The sequence below is a fragment of the Cololabis saira genome, chromosome 8 (assembly GCF_033807715.1).
Source record: "Cololabis saira isolate AMF1-May2022 chromosome 8, fColSai1.1, whole genome shotgun sequence".
NCBI lineage: Eukaryota > Metazoa > Chordata > Actinopteri > Beloniformes > Belonidae > Cololabis > Cololabis saira.
The window spans coordinates 32,278,513-32,298,315 of record NC_084594.1 but is presented as its reverse complement, the minus strand read 5'-3'; the positions used below and the strand labels follow the sequence as shown (position 1 = coordinate 32,298,315).

The 19,803-nt window shown below is 40.7% G+C and overlaps 2 protein-coding genes across 4 annotated transcripts in view; both read right to left on the bottom strand.

Moving 5' to 3' along the window:
* Positions 1 to 934: 934 nt before the first annotated feature.
* Positions 935 to 8,437, bottom strand: zgc:109965 (Nicalin-1-like). The gene is made up of 16 exons (XM_061727792.1): positions 8,308 to 8,437; positions 7,851 to 8,011; positions 7,114 to 7,304; positions 6,778 to 6,922; positions 5,730 to 5,827; positions 5,510 to 5,587; positions 5,307 to 5,410; positions 5,082 to 5,170; positions 4,828 to 4,967; positions 4,542 to 4,720; positions 4,351 to 4,438; positions 4,222 to 4,260; positions 3,228 to 3,400; positions 3,084 to 3,137; positions 2,923 to 3,001; positions 935 to 2,364 (listed from the first exon to the last, which is right to left on the bottom strand). Exons 2-16 carry the CDS (start codon positions 7,984 to 7,986, stop codon positions 2,299 to 2,301), a joined length of 1,659 nt encoding a protein of 552 aa, XP_061583776.1. The 5' UTR covers positions 7,987 to 8,011; positions 8,308 to 8,437; the 3' UTR covers positions 935 to 2,298.
* Positions 8,438 to 9,266: 829 nt separating this feature from the next.
* The window catches only part of fam219aa (family with sequence similarity 219 member Aa), a 46,995-nt gene continuing 36,458 nt past the window's right edge, over positions 9,267 to 19,803 (bottom strand). For 2 of the 3 annotated variants that reach the window (XM_061727796.1, XM_061727793.1), the window contains 4 exons: positions 15,691 to 15,784; positions 14,887 to 14,967; positions 11,605 to 11,680; positions 9,267 to 11,167 (listed from right to left, as the gene is read on the bottom strand). In XM_061727796.1, the coding sequence (XP_061583780.1) occupies positions 11,009 to 11,167; positions 11,605 to 11,680; positions 14,887 to 14,967; positions 15,691 to 15,784 (410 nt within the window). In that variant the 3' untranslated portion in view covers positions 9,267 to 11,008. The remainder of the gene's footprint in view (positions 11,168 to 11,604; positions 11,681 to 14,886; positions 14,968 to 15,690; positions 15,785 to 19,803) is intronic. The other variant, XM_061727794.1, reaches the window with a different exon arrangement.

Here is a 19,803-nt window from a genome sequence, read left to right as displayed (position 1 = left end):
TTTAATTCCCAAGTTACAATTCAGTTAATACCATTCAACAATAACAAACAATGTTTGTACCTTTCATGACAATGGGTATGTCAATCAAACGTAACTAACATATTTCATTATATTTCCTTAACATTTTGGCTTTAATTGTTCTTTTGAATGTAATGTTTGATTTGGATTCTTTGTTTTCTTTGTTCAGATTGTTCCATAAACTGATTCCTTTCACAGAAACACAACGTGCCATCAATTAAAGATCTCTGTTCCTTTTAAGTTATACTTGCTTTCTCTTTTTTCAAATCTTTTCTGAATGTTGATTGGTACAGTTTTCTTATGAGCTTTAAACATAATCTACTAATTCATGAAATTTCAACAATTGTAACTGAAGGAATAATGGATTTGTTGGATCTCTATATCGTTTTCTACTGATTATACTTATGGCTCTTTTTTGCAAAATGAAAATTGACTGAATATATGTTTTACATATACACACATACATATAAACACACATTTTATTGTTACATGGACATCTCATTTAGCAAAAAACTGTACAAAAAAGCAATGTTTCATATTTTAAAATACCACATAAGTTTGTGCAACACTTTCTCAACTTTTCAAAGTTTTCACTGAATTCTGCCAACAATAACACTAAGGAAAAAAGAAATGTGAAAAAAACGTAAGTTAATATAAATATTTGGTTTGCTCTCTGTATGAGTTATATTATTATTATTACTACGATTATGTATTTCTTGTCCTGTAGTATAGAGAATTACACAACCTCTTAACTGAGTTTACTGAGTGATTGAACAGTCATGAAGGAAGGGCTGAATAATATATGGGACACTGCTTTCACCATGCATACAGAAATGTAAACATCAAGACTTAGACCTTAAAGTTAATAAGACACCTTATTATGGCTTCATTAGGAGGAGTCTATGTGTGCCTGTGTGCCTGTGTGAACCATGTCCCCTGTTGGGACCAGTTGGACCAACTTAGCATAGTTCATGCAGGTGACACAGAAGGTTTTGCATCTTACCGGCCGTGGCTGAGGGTTGTTCCTGCGGTTTGCTGAGGTTGGTCGAAGCTCTGTTCGTTTCACTCTGCCAGGAGGGGCAAACTGCTCTTTGTACATCGTGATGTAGAGCTGGGGAGCCATGTTCACTAACTGACTATCTATTTTCTTTTCCACAACCTGTCTCCAATCTACCTGAAAGTCATGCAGGATCGTTCTCCTCGCCGTCAACTGTAAGCTCCACCCCTTCCCCCTATCTGTGCAACTCCTCTTACCATTTTTGAGAAACCTAAATCTAATATGCATGGGTTTTATTGTTGCAGGGTTTTGAGCATCACCTGTTTACTTCTATGGATTACTTACTGCGTCACAATGTATTATTTATCTTCCTGCAGCCACACACATCCTGCATGGATCTTTAACAACTATCAAACAGATCAGACTTTAACCTGTTGCTGTTATCATTATGATGAATCTAGGCTGTTGGGACAAGTTCAGACCAACCTAGCTGAAGCAGAACAACTCTGTGCCACCTGAGCACTCAGCCAATAATCCCCCTGGACTCCAAGCCCCCTGCTGAGACACACATACCTGGGGTCACTGTCCTTGACCCGCCTCTCGCAGAGCTGATGCAGATCTCAAACACAGAGGCCCAGCTAGGCGTTTAGCTCCCTTGTATTTAAAACGTTTTTATTACAGATTTGTTGAATTGGAAGAAGTGAGTGGAAGAACTTGACCCTTAAGGATGTACAGTACCATCAAATCCACCATCCATCACTTCTATTCATGGTCAGCATACAACAGGAGCATTAATAATTCACCAAGTGTGGTTGGGGTGCCATTGTGTCTCTGGTTCTCTCACTGAGTTATCTGTGACAGTGACTGCCTGCTCATCCATTGCAGTGGTTGGGCCTCAATTGAAAGCCACGTGAATCCCGGGTGAATCCATGTCAACAGATGCAGAACAGGGAGACATGTGGTGTCATCACAATGATGTCACAGAAATGTCTTTCACAGGGGCTCAAATCACATCCAAGTCATGCTTTATGCTCCCAGCCTCCAAAACACACTCATTCTTTATTTCTCTTCATTACAAACAACAAATTATTGTTCATCCAAGTAACTTTCACAGTTAGAGTTTGTATAATATAAAAATCACAAGCATCTTTAAAATCATATGCATACACACTGAAAACATTCATGTTGAAATGATTTCATCCACCCTGTAGCCAGTGAAGTGAACATCCAGCATGTGCATGTTGGTCTTTACAGCCGTTGTCCTGAGCTCAGTATCTGCAGACTTACGACGCTTTCTGGTGCTTGGTCTTCACAGCCGCTTTCAGTTTTGTGTAAAGATACCCCAAGTTCTGTAAAAGAGTCAAGAGAGAATGTAAGCTTTGTGCATCTTTTCTCTAAACCTCCTAAATATTAGTATTTTGAAACAATATAAAACATGTATTCAGTGATATAGAAGATATTTTTGGATATGTTCTAATGCCACAACGTACAAGTGGCGTTAGTCTACTGCACTATTTATACTCATCATCATAAGATGAGGATTATCCATGCATTAAAGTAAAAGTAGGATTTACGTTGAGATGGAACTCACTTTGAATCTGTTTCCAACTGTACCTACATTTATTTTCTCTATGAATCAAAAATTCTTATAATCCTGAGAAACATGGTGACAAGGGTTCAAAAGACTGAAACAGCTGCATATTTGTGGTCAGTGGGCGAACTGATTAATTGAAGATATGTGAAGTAACCTGAAACTAAAGTTCTTGTGAAGTAAAAGATAAAATATCTCCAAGATGTAGTGACAATGCAAAAAAGAAAGTACATATATTAAATACATCCCATCACCGCACATATAATGCAGTGCAGTTTTTCTAGAGATTCAGAATATGAAGAGTAAATTAACAGACCTGAATTGTATAATAAACAATCCCCAAATACGCAGCGATGCAGCCGCCCAGGAAGAGATCAAATGCTGCTGGCTTCACCCTAGAAGAAAAGATTCGTGAAGGTCCTGATGTCTCATTGCATTCAGCACATGCATCAGAGCTGCAGAAGCTGAGATATTTACCTGTACATGACGATCTGCTGGTTCATTTGATCAAAAAAAGTGATGTCAGGGTCCCTGGAAGAAGAAATATTCCTTATCGTTAGAGCCTTTTAGTTCTTCCTTCAGCACAATCAGGCGCATTGACAAGCTGACGGTAAATATCACCTCTTGTCCTGACGGAAGGTGTGTCTGTGGACCTGCTGGAGATAACGTTTGAACTCATGCTCCAGTGAGTTGACCAGCAGGACTTGACTGGGCTCCTTGTCCAGCAGCTGGGCAGCCCGAGGGATTGACGTCAAGAAGGACATTAAACTGGACAAACGACTGTCCTGAAAGTCCTAAATTGAGGACATAGATGTGGTTTCTCAGACAGAAGAAGGTGTCAATTATCTACTGTAGCATCATTTACTGTATGTATGAATGAATGAATGAATGAATGAATGAATGAATGAATGAATGAATGAATGAATGAATGAATGAATGAATTTCCAACATGTATATAAAAAATAAAAATAAACAGTAACATCTTCATATGCACATAGGTTCGAAAAGGGAGTAGGAAGAAGTATACACTTTTTCCTAGTTCCTACCCCGTTATAACTCTATGAATTTACATTATTGCTATTATTATATCTACTTCACAATATCCATATAAATATAGTCTATATAAATACTACGTAAACATGCCTATTACTACATAATTATCCATATCAATATAAAAAATACAAATATTATATAAATCTATATAAATATACACTATATAAACTACATAAATATCCCTATATATATATATATATATATATATATATATATATATATATATATATATATATATATATATATATATATATATATGCTACATACATAATAAATATATAACATATATTACATAATTATAACTATCCCTCTCAACATATAATATATACTACATAAATATCCACATTTATGAAAAGGAAACTGTTTGGAATTGAGCGTCATCAAGCTGTCACTTTTTAAAATGGTTTCTTTCTGTCTGTTTAAAATAATTCAAAAAAGAGGTTATTTCTAGCTGGAGTTATACCAACATCAACAACAGTATCGATGTCGATCTAAATAATGTGTAGGGTCTATAATCTACCACCAGGGGGCAGCACGATGGCTGTTAGAACATGATACTTACCAACTGGCCCTTAAAAACCTGCACATCCCTTGGTGAGCCCTGAACACAAAGTAATTACACCAAAACATTCTATAAAACCAGATCAGGGGATGATTTAGATTTTTTGTGGTTGTGAGTAAGGAGACATACCTTGTCAGAGAGATTGTACATGTACCGCGCCAGCGCTTCTGCTACGATAATGCTGTTACGTTTAAGTTTTCTGAGATCCACTTGTGACCTATGAGGTGATAGTCACATGACCTAATCATCTTTCCATGGCCATACCTTTCAATTGAGACGTACATGTAACAGTGAGAGCCATAAGCAGAATTTGTGCTTACATGGTGTCTAGTATAGAACCACGGAGCTCAGATTTGGGATCTTCCACATGAGACAAAGTGAAGCCAAGGATCCTGCGTAGGCTGTAGCGCTCATGCTCCCAGGCTACCGTGGACTCTACAAGATTGATTTTCTTGTGAACTAATCCTACCTTTACCCAGGGAAATCTGGAGGAAACCACCTGGAGGGCAAAGAAGGAAAGAAATAATAATAAAAGAAGTTCCACACACCATCTGTACTGTTTAAGACACGCATGCTTGCCCATGCAGAAAGAATTATGCGAGTTACCTCCTTCAGCTGTTGAATGAAAGAGTGAATGGGAGTGTCAGGCTTAGGAGGGCGGGACACATGCATGTACAGTTCATCACCTTTGCTCAGTGTATCCAAACACAGAACAAAAGCCACATTGTCATGGAGCAGGCTGGACTCTGCAGGAGAAATGTTTGGCTTCCATAAAAACAGGGCAGTTCGTGTTGGAGTCCGTGTTAGCACATACATGAGGCTATACATTCCTTGTGCTTAGCGGAAAGGTGACAACTCACCAGCATGATCCAGATTCTCCTCAATCCATCTCTTAGTGCCAAGGAAGTTATATTTTCCCCCTCCAGTTAAGGAGAACATTAAATTGAATCTAAAACATCAAAAAAATATATAGTATATCATTAAGGTTATGGTGTGTATATTCACGTTGGGTTGTCATTTTCAGATCAGTGCAACAACTATAAAAGTGCATGATTTCATAAATTTGAAGGTACTTTGGAACTCACGGTGGTCTGGTGCTGGAGTTACTGTAAAGTTTCTGGAAGAGACGCGCCAGCTCCAGGAGGATGGTGACGCCGCTTCCATTGGAGTCTGCTCCATATGACAACCACTGTGTTACATACAAACATGTCCCTGCATGAGGCCACTGTGCACCGACACACCAGGAATTTTTGAACTTTCAGACGAGGTAATTTTGGATGTGACTCACTGGGGCTAGTCCATAAGAGTCATAGTGGGCAGTGATGACGATGGTGGGTGCATCCTCTCCTGCTCCAGGAAGCGCCCCCTGCAATACACGATGCAATATTGCAGAGACCAGGAGCAATCAAAAGAAGCGTCCAAAGAATTCTGTTTGGAAACTATAAAAGGATTCGTGACGCTTTTTGCTCCTGCTGTGTGGGGAAAAATGTATTATGTCCCACACTTACCTCCAGGGTGATTATGGAGTGGTCCGTGGTGGCCTTAATGGCTGCATTGTTGCCCACCAACATTTGAAAAGCGGTTGCCGTGACCATACTCCGAAGGACTGTGAGGTGTGAAAACACATCTTATTCAGTAAAGGTCGTTTTCCTTTCTTTTCATTTTATATTTTGTCTATTACAATCATTTAACTACAAATGTTGTGTCCATTTTGCAATTCTGGTCCATTTCTGATGATTTCTAAGGGCTTCCTCATCACATTTTGCTAGACTGTTCACCGTTCGGCTCATTAACGTCTCCTGCTGGAAGCAGGGCCGGTTCTAGAAAATGATGAGTAGGGCTGCATCTCAGATCAGAGGGGGTGCACATGCCTGGCACGTTATTCAACACTAAATTATGCATTTTCCCATAATTTCAAGCGGAATGATACTAGTAAAACAAGAATATTTCAAGTGTATTTCAAATGCTTTATTGCAGCAATATTGCTGCAGAACAAAGAAAATGCTACATTTAGTCTGGGCTACCTCACCCATCAGACAATCTACACTGCAAAAATTCAAAATCTTAACAAGAATATTTGTCTTATTTCTAGTTAAAATGGCTCATTTTTAGTCTAAAAAAATCTTATTACACTTAAAACAAGACTCATCACTGGAAAAAAGAACAATTTTCACCTGTTTCAAGTAGATTTTCACTTAAAATAAATAGAAAAATCTGCCAGTGGAACAAGATTTTTTTGCTTGTAATAAGAAGATAAATCTTGTTCCACTGGCAGATTTTTCTACTTATTTCAAGTGAAAATTGACTTGAAACAGGTGAAAATTGTCAAATAACAAGTTATTTTTCTGGTAATTACTCTTGTTTTAAGTGTAATAAGATTTCTTGACTAAAAATGAGACATTTTAACTAGAAATAAGACAAATATTCCTGGTAAGATTTTGAGGTTTTGTCAGTTTTTTTTTTCCGTCTTTTCAACTGAGCATGCAAACACATAAACTGAGGGTGCAATGCATGCTTATGCACCCTCGTAGAACCGGGCCTGGCTGGAAGTGTTACCTCTGACAAATATGGATGAGGTCCGTGTGGCTGCAGCCTGCTTGACCTCATCGTACATGTAAAGCAGCTGTTCATCTTCAGGTGCGACGTACACTGGGATTAGCGTCTCCTTCTGCAAGGCCTCGCTCTCACTCACCATGAAGGACTGAAGGAAAAAATAATTGCGTCACTGATTCAAAACTGCTTGAAATCCTCATTTCTTCCATCTTTTCTGTTCATTTCCCTGTGGTTTGCATGTTATGTAACGGCCTGTTTTATAATGATGTGAAGTCCTGAGGCAGCTGCATAGCTAGTGTCTGATGTATATGTGATCTTTGCTTCTTCTCCTTAGATTACCTGTACAGTGTCGTGAGGGATGCTGGAGATATTTCTGGGCAGCAGGATCAATACAGCAGCAGCATTTTGTCTGTGGGCCTCAAAGTACTTCTCAGCAGTGAAGTCCTCGACCCTCATGATGACACAGCGGCGGGTCAGCGCCGGCTCGTCTCCTGAGCGCGCTTCGGCCACAACAATAGCTCCACGGCAGCCTCAGCAAGAGAGACACGGCAAAGCAGATCAGGCAGAAAGATGATTCTAAACTCTTTGATTGTTGTTTGGCAGCAGTTTTTATCTTACTTTAAACCATAAAAGCATTTAGCAAAGTGATTAACTCTCACCAGCGAATATAGTCAATAGAAATCAAGTCAAGCAGTTATCTGTTGAGACAATTATATGACTAATGTGGAGGTTATTTATATTAATGTATCTGTTTTAAATCATGTTTTTAGAAATACAGGGAGAAACACTGGACTGATGGCCTTACAAAGAGCACAGGTCTATAGGTGGGGGGGAGGTATTTTAAAATACCAATAAACTATACATCTGCCCAAAAAGTTAACTCTTCCACAAAAAAAGGTGGAATAAGGACAATTTCTTCGAAAAGTGTAATGACCCCCCCAAAAAAAACTAAACGTCTAGCTGTTCCCAAAAATATTAAAAAAAAATCTTACATACTTCCTTCTTTCAACCTTCCTTTCTGAATATTTGCTCCACATTTGACTTGCGGAAGCGTTTGGCGCTCAGCCGGATCTTACCATGCTTCTGCTGTGCCAAGTTGTACTGTTGCATCCTGTAGGCGGTGAACTCATAGGAGGACACGGCTGGAAGCGCAGAGCCATGCAGATGGTGCACGCAGAGCAGCAGCACAACAGCAGCGCCGCCCAGCAACATCGTCTCGTCCAGATGGGATACCAATCTGTGAGGTATGGTTAATAAAAGCTTTTATAGGAGGCCAGACTACAGTTTAAGTAAAGACCAAATGTATCTTTCTCAGAGTTGGTAGTCAGAGGAGCAGCAGCAGCAGGTGAGATGAGATGAAACAGCAAAAACATTGCATTCAAAATCTATGAATGGTGAGGAGCTGTAGTCTAGTCAGGGCCACAGTCTCACCACACCTGGATCTCCAGACAGAGAGGAGGCTTTCACAATTATACTGGCAAACCATTATCATGAAGTAGGTTAGTATAGCACAATTTGGGTCGTTTTGCTCACCTGTCTGCTGTGGTTCTGTCTAATTAACCCCCGCTTCACGCTCCTCTTCAAGTCCAGCGTTACTTCTTGCAATGTGGCCACATGCTAACTGCTTGGACTCAAGGCATCTAGGTAAGCCACCATTCACCATCTGCTCCCAAAGGATCAACCCCAGGCTAATCACAAGTGCCCCACCCCCACCTCTCACATTCATCCCTCATCGGTCTTTCATCCGTCCATCTATCCTTCCTCCGCCTGCTTGTCCTGACCACTCGCTTTCAGGCCGTAATCAGCCACCACAAGCGGAGACTGGAGCAGTCCCCTGCAGGAACAACCGATTTCCTAATTGCTGCTTCATAACACTGTGAAAAGAGGCATCAACTACAAAATAGAAAAGGGACATGACACTATTAAGCTTGAGATATCCCATATTTATTTTTAAATTGGTTGCAATATACACAGAACTGAGACACTTCTAAAATCTACATGGAACCAGTTCACAATCGTCAGCACAAGCATCTGGCATGAAGAGCATCCGCCTGTATATGCGTTATTTCCCACACGTGAAAATAAAGGAAAAACACACAAGTGCATATAAATAATGTCTGTTACAACAAATTATTCTAAACTCAAGAAGTCAGCAAAGCTTTGCCTTATTTCATACAATATTAATTGCACTCAGGAGAGGACACCTAGGAGGACCGGAGTGATACTGCACTGCAATGATGTTGATGGTACAGAGACGCAGCAACCGGGTCAGTCACAGTCAGCATTCATGTCATCCAAACACACAGATGCCCGTCCAACAATCACCTTCACTTGTGGCTACGTTATTGAAATGTTTAAACCAACTTCTGTTAACAAGATTTGTGTCATTTTAAAGCGACTGCACACGCAGTGCAGTGCAGTGTCAGAGAACTGTCTCGCTCAGACGGGATGAGACAAACACAGAGCTTCCATTTAGCAAGTCTGTGTTTCAAAATCAGCCAATAAGTAGTTATGGAAGCTTCATAGTTAATGATAAACAGTCATATCTTTAAAAAAGAAAAAAAAAAAAAAAAAAAAAAGATTGTTCATTGTATATGAGCAATCTTTCAGATCCCTTAAACATCAGAATATTAACTAGTGCAAACATTATAAGCAATAAAAGCACGCACGCACACATGCACGCACACATGCACACACACACGCGCACACACACACGCACGCACACACACACACACACGTTTGCCAGCTACTATTCTAGTAAGTTTAATAAAACCTAATGAATGTTCAGTGGAGTTCTTTAAAAAGAAACATTTTTCAAAAATGATATGACAATTCGGACTTTTAGCCTAACCTTTTTTTTTTCAAAGCAGCACTGACCCATCAAACATAAAAATTATTTTAAAAAAAATTTAAAAAACAAGACATTTAGTAACCCTAAATGACATGGCTGACTCCCTTTGAGCAGTTCTGATATCAATGAAGCGACAGCAGACAGCAATTTCTGCAGTTTGTTCACACGTTAGACAAATGAGTCATACTGCAAATCTGGAGGAATATGCATGCATTAAATTAGTCCTGCAAACAAAATAAATACAAATTTTAAGTAAATCTCAAAAAAGAAAGGAAAATTTACAGTACCTATGCAAAATAGGAGTGCCTTATTTATGAAAACAACATAATGACCCAAGCTTTTGGCATCATTTCATTCACATTCTTCTCATTCAGACGACCAAAACTGTACATTTCCAAACATTTTTCTCCACTTCTGTTCATTCTATCACGTTTAGGAACTATTGTTACCATCGGTGGTGGACGCTAATGTGGACAAACACACCCACACACACAAAATACACACTAATTCACAATTCAGCTTTGCCATTATTAGAATGCTATTTTTTTTAATATACTGATTTTACAGTATAGGTGAACTTACTGTATGTATGACTTGCTGTTTTGCAAAGCACGTAATGTCTCCGCTATGGGTGGATGTGGCTGCCGGACAATAAAAACTGACCAACTTTCTGCACATTGGTCACCGGGACACAGTGTTAGCAGGCAACATGCACATTTTTAAGCTTCATTTAACTGAATGTAAAACAGGTAAAAGCAGTACAATCTCAGTAACAGATAGATAACTACCTTAGTGTTGACAATATGAGCACTAGTATTTTATAAGCAGCTTGATGGGTTCGCATCGTTTTTCTTGGGATGACGAGACACGTGTCTGTTTTCAAATCTGGCACATACAGCGCAGGAAGACAAAGGAGACTGGCTGAACGAAATTAAACAAAAGAGGAAAAGACAACGGCCACTGCTTAAACTTCATGCTAAATGTCAGTCTCTTTTTGTCCTTGATAAATAACCAACAACTGTAAATACGACAGTAGAAGTGGACAGCTCGGATGGTCCATCACGGCTATAACACCCGGTCATTTTGCCGATTTCCTTCTACCCCATTTGTTGTTTCTTTTCTTGCACAATCATGAATGGTCCTTGTAAACCCAAAAATCCACAAGCATGAAATGAAGGAGAATAAACATCGTTTCCTTGGAGGTAATGTTTCTGCCATCGCTCGAGTCCCTGCTGAACCAACATGATCCTGCCATAGGAGGAACATGCACACGTACTGCACATATTCAGTTTTGCGTTTTCCTTAGTTATAAAGTCATTTTCCCTTTGAGCCTTTGCAAGCCAATAGTTTTTTCTTCTTTGATCAGCAGAGATGGAGGGAGTGCTACTGAATTTGACAGGCCGTGGAAGGGGCAGCCTGGCAGCACATGCAGGTAGGGTTCACGGCTTTAGGGGGGATCAGATCCAAGTCCTCGTCATCTGGGATCTCATCGAGCCGGTAGCCGTCCTTCAACAGCTGGATGTTCAGGTCCTGGTTGATTTGCTGCAGAAGGAAAAGGAATAAAACGCATCAGCAAAACTCCAGGACACTCGTGTCCAATCCTACGACTAGGAATGAGCTTTCACCGTGTTACTATGCCGATTCAACAAATATTTGCAAATTCATAAGAAAAATAAAACAATAAAGACTCAGATTTAAAAAAAAAATAAATAAATAAATTATACAGCAATATATAGCGTAAAAAATTCAAGTTTTTGATGGTAATGCGTGACAATAAGACAAAAACAACCAAAACAAAGCACGATAGGATGAAAACTATGGACGGATCATTAAAGGTGACTATGAGTGCTATAAGTGACATCACCTCGATGAGTGCACATAGACCTGGTGTGGCAAAGGGAGAGGGTGATCACATGGTGATGTTTGTGGTGTTGACAGCCAGATGATGCTGTGAAACAATATAATATGTGTATAGATACCTGGTCCCTCAGACATCTCACCTCGGCTGAGGAGTATCCTGATGAAGAGTATCTTGACATGTCAAAGTCATCATCACTGAAAGACAGAAAACATCCAACGTTAAACACAAACAAATGCTGTGCAGCATAAAAGTCTCTCTGATATTCTGCTGGATCCCTTTGAGCTTTGAGAATGGCTCGCTTTTGCCGTGGCATAGTTCCAGAAAGCTAACGCAACGTCACAACATGTATTTCCATCCAGTCATCTTATATAGCCACACTATATATCTACTGATGGTAAAGTACACTCAAATAGTCAGCAAACCTCATTTTTTGGAAATATTTATAAAAGCTCTGCCATACCAACTGAACGCACCACAACTGATAACACTGCCAGCACCTGCTTGCACTGTGAGCACGAGTCATGGAGGTGTTTAGCACCTCATTTGCAGCTCTTTTGACCCATGTTCACCAATCACTTTGACACTTTGACACACACAAAGTTGCAAAGTTGCAGTTTATCTCCCATTTCAGCCAGATTATTATCGCCTGTTCAACGAGGTGGATGTTCAGAAGATTTGATGTAGATGAGCATAGTCAACACCTCTTAAGTTGTTGTAAAAATCTGCACGCTTGCATGTTTAAAATGTGTTTACACATTCCTGCATTCAGAGAACTAGTATAGACATTCAGCAGTGTCAGTTGTATCAGAGAACCCCGCAGAACAATTAAGGTTCCTGTAGGGGTGTGCAATTAATCGATTTAAAATCAAATAAATTTTTAATTTAATTTTAAATTTTAAAACGGTTTTATTAGTCAAGACGATGTTTAAAAAAAATAATAATAATTTTCCTCTCGCATGCTTCCAGGGGATGTGCCTCTAGGCTGCCGTCGTCCTCCTACCCCCTTGAGAAGCTGCGAGAGCGCCGGCACTCTCCCCACCCTCATCCCTCTGTAAGCCTGTCAGCGTTTGCTAAAAGAAGAGAGGATTTCGTTGTTAAAAAAGGGCAAGAAAGGCAAGTCAGTTGTGTGGAATTGGTACGGCTTCGCAGTTTGGGATGAAGAGCAAATCACACCCTGCTCAAAGTCTGCCTGAAGGCGGTATCTGCTATTAATGAAGGTTTTCACTTCATTCCCAAAGAAGGGCACTTTATTTATTCGAGGACCTGTTCATTTTCAAGTGAAGCTTGGTGAAAGTAAGGTTCTAACTTCATCAATCCCGAGGGATTCATCTCTGTTTGGTCTGTTTTGGCTCTGTTTGTGATTGTTACAAAACCCAAGGAGTATTTATTCCCAAAAGGGAAATTTGATTGGTATTTAAAAAATAAATAAAATAAAGATAGAACATTTGAAATAATTTATTCCATTGCCTTTTGTAGTTTTTCAAAAGAGAAAAAAAAAAAATCAAAAATCAAGTTTTCATAGAAAAAACAACAAAAAAGAAATCAGGAGAGGAAAATAAGAAATATTCAAGGTGCAGAAATGTTAACGCAAAACAGCATCTTTTTTGGGTAAAGCGTCTTCTGGTCATGTGCAGTGAGTTTATTGACCACAGAGCCTAGGCGCTAAAACATAGTAGATTACCTGATTTACAAATAGAAAACAAAAGAATCCAGGGAAAACACAAGTAAGAGCAAACGGGGATGCAGGCTGGTTCATGTCACGTTGCTTTACATCTGCATTACAGCACTGAGCAAACGAGTCCAGGTGCACGGGCCTCTTGGGGGGGCGACTCCACGGCTGACGTGGAGCCGGAGGAAGGAAACCTTAACAGACTTCTCTCCATCCAAGACGACCACTGGCACTCCCTGAAGAGGGCATCCTTGAGGGAGAACAGCCTGTTCAGTAACAGACTGCCACCACTGTCCCGCAAAGGGGACACGCTGAGAAAGTCTTTTGTTCTCCGGGTCATACAGCTCTTCAGTAAACCCCAGAGGAGAAGGGAAGACAGACTTGCAACACATTGACACTTTTAAACTGGCCATGTTAGTCCCAGAGTGACTATTCACATGCACATCAGCACTTCTTTAGTCAAGTTGGCCACTAGCTTCATCTCCCTACGGTCTGAATTCCCGTTGCTCTGGTTGACGGTACCCTTTGTACTACTTATACCACACCTTCACACATCGTATAACAAGAACAGAATTTTTTAGTGAGTGCGGCAGCAAAAACTCTCTTTTCCCCACTGCAGTTTCTCTCAGGAGTAATATTATTCAGATTGAATATTTCTATTCCTGAGCCTACTTGTGTCTGTCTTCGTGTTTCTCATCCATGTTGTGTATTTACAAGCTACCGGATGTCTGAACTTCCTTCAGGATCGATAAAATATCTATCCATCAATATCTCGTTGGCCAAGATGTACAAAGAAAACTAAGTTTTTTTCCTTTTCATTGAAACTACAACTCTTTAAGCCACCATGCCAAAAAATACAAAGAAAGATACTGAATACTGATATTGGATAAAGTTAAATTGGTTATACGGGCCTCTGTCACCAAACTTCTAAATAGTGTAATTAGTGTAAAAAAAATAGTGTCTAAATAGTGTAAAAGTGCAACAAATTGTCTTAAATCTCTGAAGAACAGATTAGTTTGTAAAGTGCTTCTTACATGGGCCCACAGCCTCTCGTGATCCTGCAGATTTTTAAACTGTAGTTATAATTAAAAAACTGGATAAAATCAACACACAAACAACTGGTTCAGTTACAACTGGTCTATACATTTTTTTTAAAATAAAAGTGACACCATAGTAGCAGTTGCTTATAATTTTTTTTTGCCATAAATGAGGATTCCTTCCATGCACAGCAAACAAGAAGTCATAGAGCAAAAGACATGCAGATGAATCCACAACATGGACAATAAACAAATGGGAGCCCTGTGGTGTGGTGGTCACAGCTTGCTAGAGAGAGTAAATGATGCAATGAGCTGACATAAGCCCTCATTTTACCAGAGGGTTTGCCTCATACAGTAGCATCAGGAGGGCACGAAGGGCGGGACTCATCTGTGTCAAATGCAGACCTGCTGGTACGAGGGGGGAATAGAGCGCTCTCTCTGAGCTGCTTTGCCCATCCAAATCCTCACCCCGCTGTCATCTAATCCTGATCCCTGGGAGAGGCTTTGCCCCTTTTTAGGATCCCTTCTGTTAGGAACTCTGGCAACTTGTGGTATGGATTAATGCAGCATGTGGACCAAGAAAGGTCAACAAAAACAGCCAATTTCTCCCTTTTAGCTCACGTTGACTGTTGCTGGAATACTTCTTTCTCCATCTGTGATGTTAGTCTTACGCGGGTTGATGAACAGTGCTCACCTGTCAGTGTCCAGCGCCACCAGAGGCTTCTCATCGGGGCTCTGGTCCAGAGAAGAGTAGCCTTTGTTTGGCACCACCAACCTATTAAAGAGGACAACACATTTCTGCATTAGAGGAACAAAAACAAACATGAAAAGTCAGCCAGCACATGCCACATTCATGACAACGTACATGCACAGGACATGAAATCATAAACGCATCCACTCCAGGCCAGTTTAATTAGTTTTCTTAATGATTCTGTTTAACCACACAATTCAAAAGATAAGACACATTTGTCCAAGAGTGTAGCATTTGTTCAAGTTATGGCATGTAGCCTTCAGGCTTCAGGCAGTGCTGAATTGTGTTTCTGCTTCAGAGATTCTGGGTTCAGACCAGCGGGCCGCCATTCTTTTGTGTTTCTGCTAATCCATCAGAGAGTGGGATTAAGCACAAGAACCAGTTATCAATGCTGCTGGCTGCATTAGGGTTATGCTTGGAGCGCTCGCCTCTTTTCTCAGCATCCAACAAAACATCTCATTTCTTTTTCTCTTAGCAGCCTTGTTGTGTACCATTTGAATTTGGGTGTAACATTAAAGAAAAAAATTAAAGTCTGATGGTGTCCCAGGCAGGCTCGCTGCAATTAAAGCCTTTACAGGCGCATTGCACTGCTGTTCTGCATTTCAGCTGGTTGCAGTAGATTACTCTGAATGGCTAACAGAAGTTGCAAAAGCATATTGCTTGTAATGCTAATGAATGCAAAGTGTAACGTTTGCGCTTCAATTGGTCAAAGTTGCAGATGAAGAAAGCAGCAATTTAGCCTTTTACCTTGTCCTGGCATTCTTCTTAGGCTGTTGATTGACAGGACTTCCCACGGTGCCATTCTTCACCGATGCCTTCCTGGCAAGGTCCCTCTGTTTCTCTGGGCGACACAGGGTATGAGATCATCAGTAATTAAATCGGCTAAAATAAAGACATTTCCCATTAAAGAAATTGGCACTTCGTAAAAGCAAAAGCTGCAAGAATGTTTTTTCCATTTTTGACGGTTTTCTAGATTTATGAGAGCGTGAATGAGCTGTTCTTTTTTTTTTTTTAATATATGTAGATCTTTCAATCTATTTAAGACACTGCGTCAAAACAACAACAACAACATCAGATGACTGTTTCACAAAAGTAGGATTCAGAAAGGCTTGACATAGCGCCATCAGTTCATCCTGACTTCATCTTTTTTCACAAAGTGAAAAGTAATCCAGGTAAATGCGTGTCCACAGATTTCTTCAAAAGACCATGAGAGCGATCACAGATTCACTGATTTTACAACGGATAAACTGCAAGCACCATACTTCATGAAATGAAGCACTTCATACTAAAGAAAGGAAACACTGCCGCTTTTATAAACAAAGGGCATGGAAACAGTAGCGGATCCCCTGAACAAGTAAATAGCCTAAAATACATATTTTCTAACCACTACTCTTAACGGAAAAAGTTATAATCATATCATTCATTTACCTGACATCTGCTCAGATTAACAACTTTAAACTCATAAATGAACAGTGGAAGTCTATAATGTAATGTGTGAATCTGACAGGATTAATTCATGTTACTCTTTTTTGTTCCACATCATATCAATATTCATACAGTACAAACATGACTGGACCAAAGAGGACTTTTAATCTGGACACCACGTCCAGATTAACATTTTGCAGACTGGAAAGTATCTGGAAAAAATGTTGACTACAACGTACAAATGACTTGTTCTGACTTACAAGTGCCTGCTCACAGATTTCATCCCCGTATTTATTTTTTAATATATTCTTATCTCGATTTTTTTAATCACCCAGTACCTAAGTGACAGTCCTTGGCATTGCTCCCTCTACCAGCCCAGGGAGGCCCTGCACTGAACTCAAGTCTCCTTTTTATCCTGAGGAGCGTGGAGGCCACTACTTCACAGGGTGGGGTTTCTCCGGCCGGACGTAGCGCGTGGAAGGATCACGTTATTCCGGCCAGATCCTCCCCCACCCCATCTGGTGCCCCGGTTGGCCAGAGGGGGCATGTATAGCCCAGGGGCCTCATTTATAAAAGAGTGCTTAGGATCCATACTAAAAGTGCACGTGCGCCCAAAAGCCGAAAATGGCGTGCGCAAAAAAAAAATCTGGATTTATAAAACCGTGTGCACGCACATTTGCACACACATTTGCACGCAATGTTCGCTTTATAAATCACATTCCAGCTGGAAGGTTGCGCACGTGAATTCGCCTCATATTCCGCCCTCTACACGCCCACTTTTTTACCAAGAATGGTGAATGCAAAGCACCTGGTGACTGTATTTGCATATAAATGAACCTGCCGATCAACAGTGTTTTACACCCAAAAATCATGGCAGGGAGACCGAGATCGAGATGTTGTGGATGAGGTGGAGGCCAGGAAAACGACATTATTTGGTGATCACAGTAATGGCATCACTAACAAAAATAAAGCGAGTGAGTTGCCTGCCAGAATCTGATTTCTGGCCGCGGGAGCGCGCACAGCAGCCCGTTGAGCGATAGCGCTGAAACGTCAGATTTTCAGATTATGAAGCTCAAGAATGAGATCAAATCATATTTAGGTAGAAACAACCTTTCATTAACTGTATTTGGCCTTCAATCAATTTTTGGCAGTTAAAAAGACCCATTTTCAGGGGAGAAATCAGATTCTGGCAGGCAATCACTTTTTGGCACGACACCGGCACGGCGTGTCCTGCACCGTGGACACGCCGTGCCGGTAGGATGATTTGACAGACGAAAATACCCCGTCAGATCACGCTTCCACATAGACATCAACATTTATCTATGTGAAAGCGTGATCTGACAGGGTATTTTGATCTGTCAAATCATCCTACCTGCCAATATCTATGTGGAAGCGTGATTTTACGGGTTTTTTTCTTCTGCCGAAGCGTCAGATAGATCTATGCGGAAGCACATTCTGACTTCCTGCTGTTAAATCGTCTATTTGCATGAAAAAGCCTTTGAAAAAAAAGAAACTGAGATAAAATAAACGGGGATCGTACGGCAGTATTTTCTGCCAAGGTAGGACACCTCGGCAGAGAAGTATGTCATTTCATCCTACGGGTAGGACGATTCGTGGATGTAGGACAACACGGCAGAACACCGGCTTGGGTGTACATGGATCTATAAGTCTGATATGCGTCGCCAGTTCCCCATATCTTCAAAATGTTTGTGCGGGAGGGTCAGGGTTGGCGTAAAGATACACACATTTTTCGGTTATTTTTTTTTTTATTTTTTTTTTTAAATCCCAACCTTTGTGTAGAAGGTGGCGTGTGCATCTTTCAAGCCCTGTTTTGTGCGCAAGCAAGCTTTATAAATGAGGCCCCAGGACTGTTGCATGTTTTTGTGAGGGTAGCTCACATCGCTACCCAAGGGAACACGGGGAGAACATGCAAACTCCACACAAAAAGGCCCTTTCACCAACCCCACCCAGGGTGTGGGCGATGAAGTCATGTCAACTTAACATGCATTCAGCGTCCACAGCGTCCCCGGCAGGAACTGAACCCAGGACCTTCTTCCCGTATTTATTTTAGCAGTTAAAAAAAAAGGCTCATGTGTCCGACACAGGGTGGCCCACCATCCCCAGAATCCACGTCAGCAGAAGAGCTCACCCTTGATATAAATAAAGGGAGGCCTGTTTTAGAGAGGAGCCACTGACTGTGTCCCAGCCAAAGAAACGGCCCCCTTCATACACGGTACACCATTCCACTACTGAATATACAACATAATCACACATTACTGTAGTATGATATGGACTGACTGATGTAGTCTTGCTGTGTCTGGAAATGCATCTCTTGTAGAGCTCCCAGAGGCTAACATTAATCCAGTCAGTATTATTCAAAGGCAGACAGACTATTGCTACCTGTCCACACCAGGTTAATAAGAGTTTGGTTAATGGTGGAATGAAAAACATTCAATGTGGCAGGGTGGAGGAACTTCTGCTGCGGAAGATGAGGAGACTGTCTGGAGTCAAGAGGGCTGGAGGTATCATGTCACTCGTGGGGAAATAATTCAATTTAATCCACAAAGAAAAAATTCCCTGATGTGATGCTCATAGAACATCATTTATAACAGGACCCAGACGGTATACTACTGCCTGAGAGCATATAAGGCACGTGAAGCACATGAAAGTAATTAACGGGAAAAGCCGTTTAGACCTGTCCCGAAACACTCCTTCTCGTCTAAAAGCCCTTATCAATACAAGTGCTTCATCATCGATGTCATTCAAAAATAGGCACACCATTGTGAAGGACGACACACATGTTGGGAGTTACTTATATGGCTTGACTTGATGACAACACTTTTGCTTCTTTATCAGTCATTAGTCTAATCCCCTCAACACATGCATGGTCTATTGAAGAGCTTTCTGACAACAGCGTCTTCTGAAACATGATAGAACAGTAACAATACCCACATGATTATAAAATGTATAAGGATAACCATCATCAAATTAAAATAATAATAGTATAATTTAATATATTATTGCAGAGTGATTTATTTTATTTTTTTAAGTCTGAAAGAGACAGCTAAAAAAACTGAATCACGGACCAAACACGTTGGTTTCTGATTGGGGTGACGCTGACCGAACAGATAAGACACCAAGGGCCCGATTTACTAAGATCCTAAATAAAGAGTACTAAATTGCGTGTGCACTGAAAAAGTTTGCGCGTGCTGTTGTTGTGTGTTTTGCGGGTGATCAACTAAGATTGTGTGCGCAATTGATAACAGGTGCAAACAGCAGTATTTAAATGAGGTGTTGCGCGTCTTAAGGCTGAGTTATGGTTCTGCGTCACACCAACGCAGAGCACACGCCGCAGCCGTGACGCCGTGCTGAACCCTTCTGACTTCTCCGTCTCTCCATTTGGTCGCGGTGCAGTACCCCCCGCGGCCACTAGTT

Excerpts from the sequence above, each read along its gene's own strand:
- zgc:109965 (XM_061727792.1), bottom strand. The coding sequence starts at position 7,986 with ATGTTGCTGGGCGGCGCTGCTGTTGTGCTGCTGCTCTGCGTGCACCAT. Across the intron at positions 5,411-5,509 it reads ACTCTTATGGACTAGCCCCA|TGGTTGTCATATGGAGCAGA; the intron begins GTGAGTCACATC and ends TATGTAACACAG. Across the intron at positions 5,171-5,306 it reads AACTCCAGCACCAGACCACC|ATTCAATTTAATGTTCTCCT; the intron begins GTGAGTTCCAAA and ends TTGATGTTTTAG.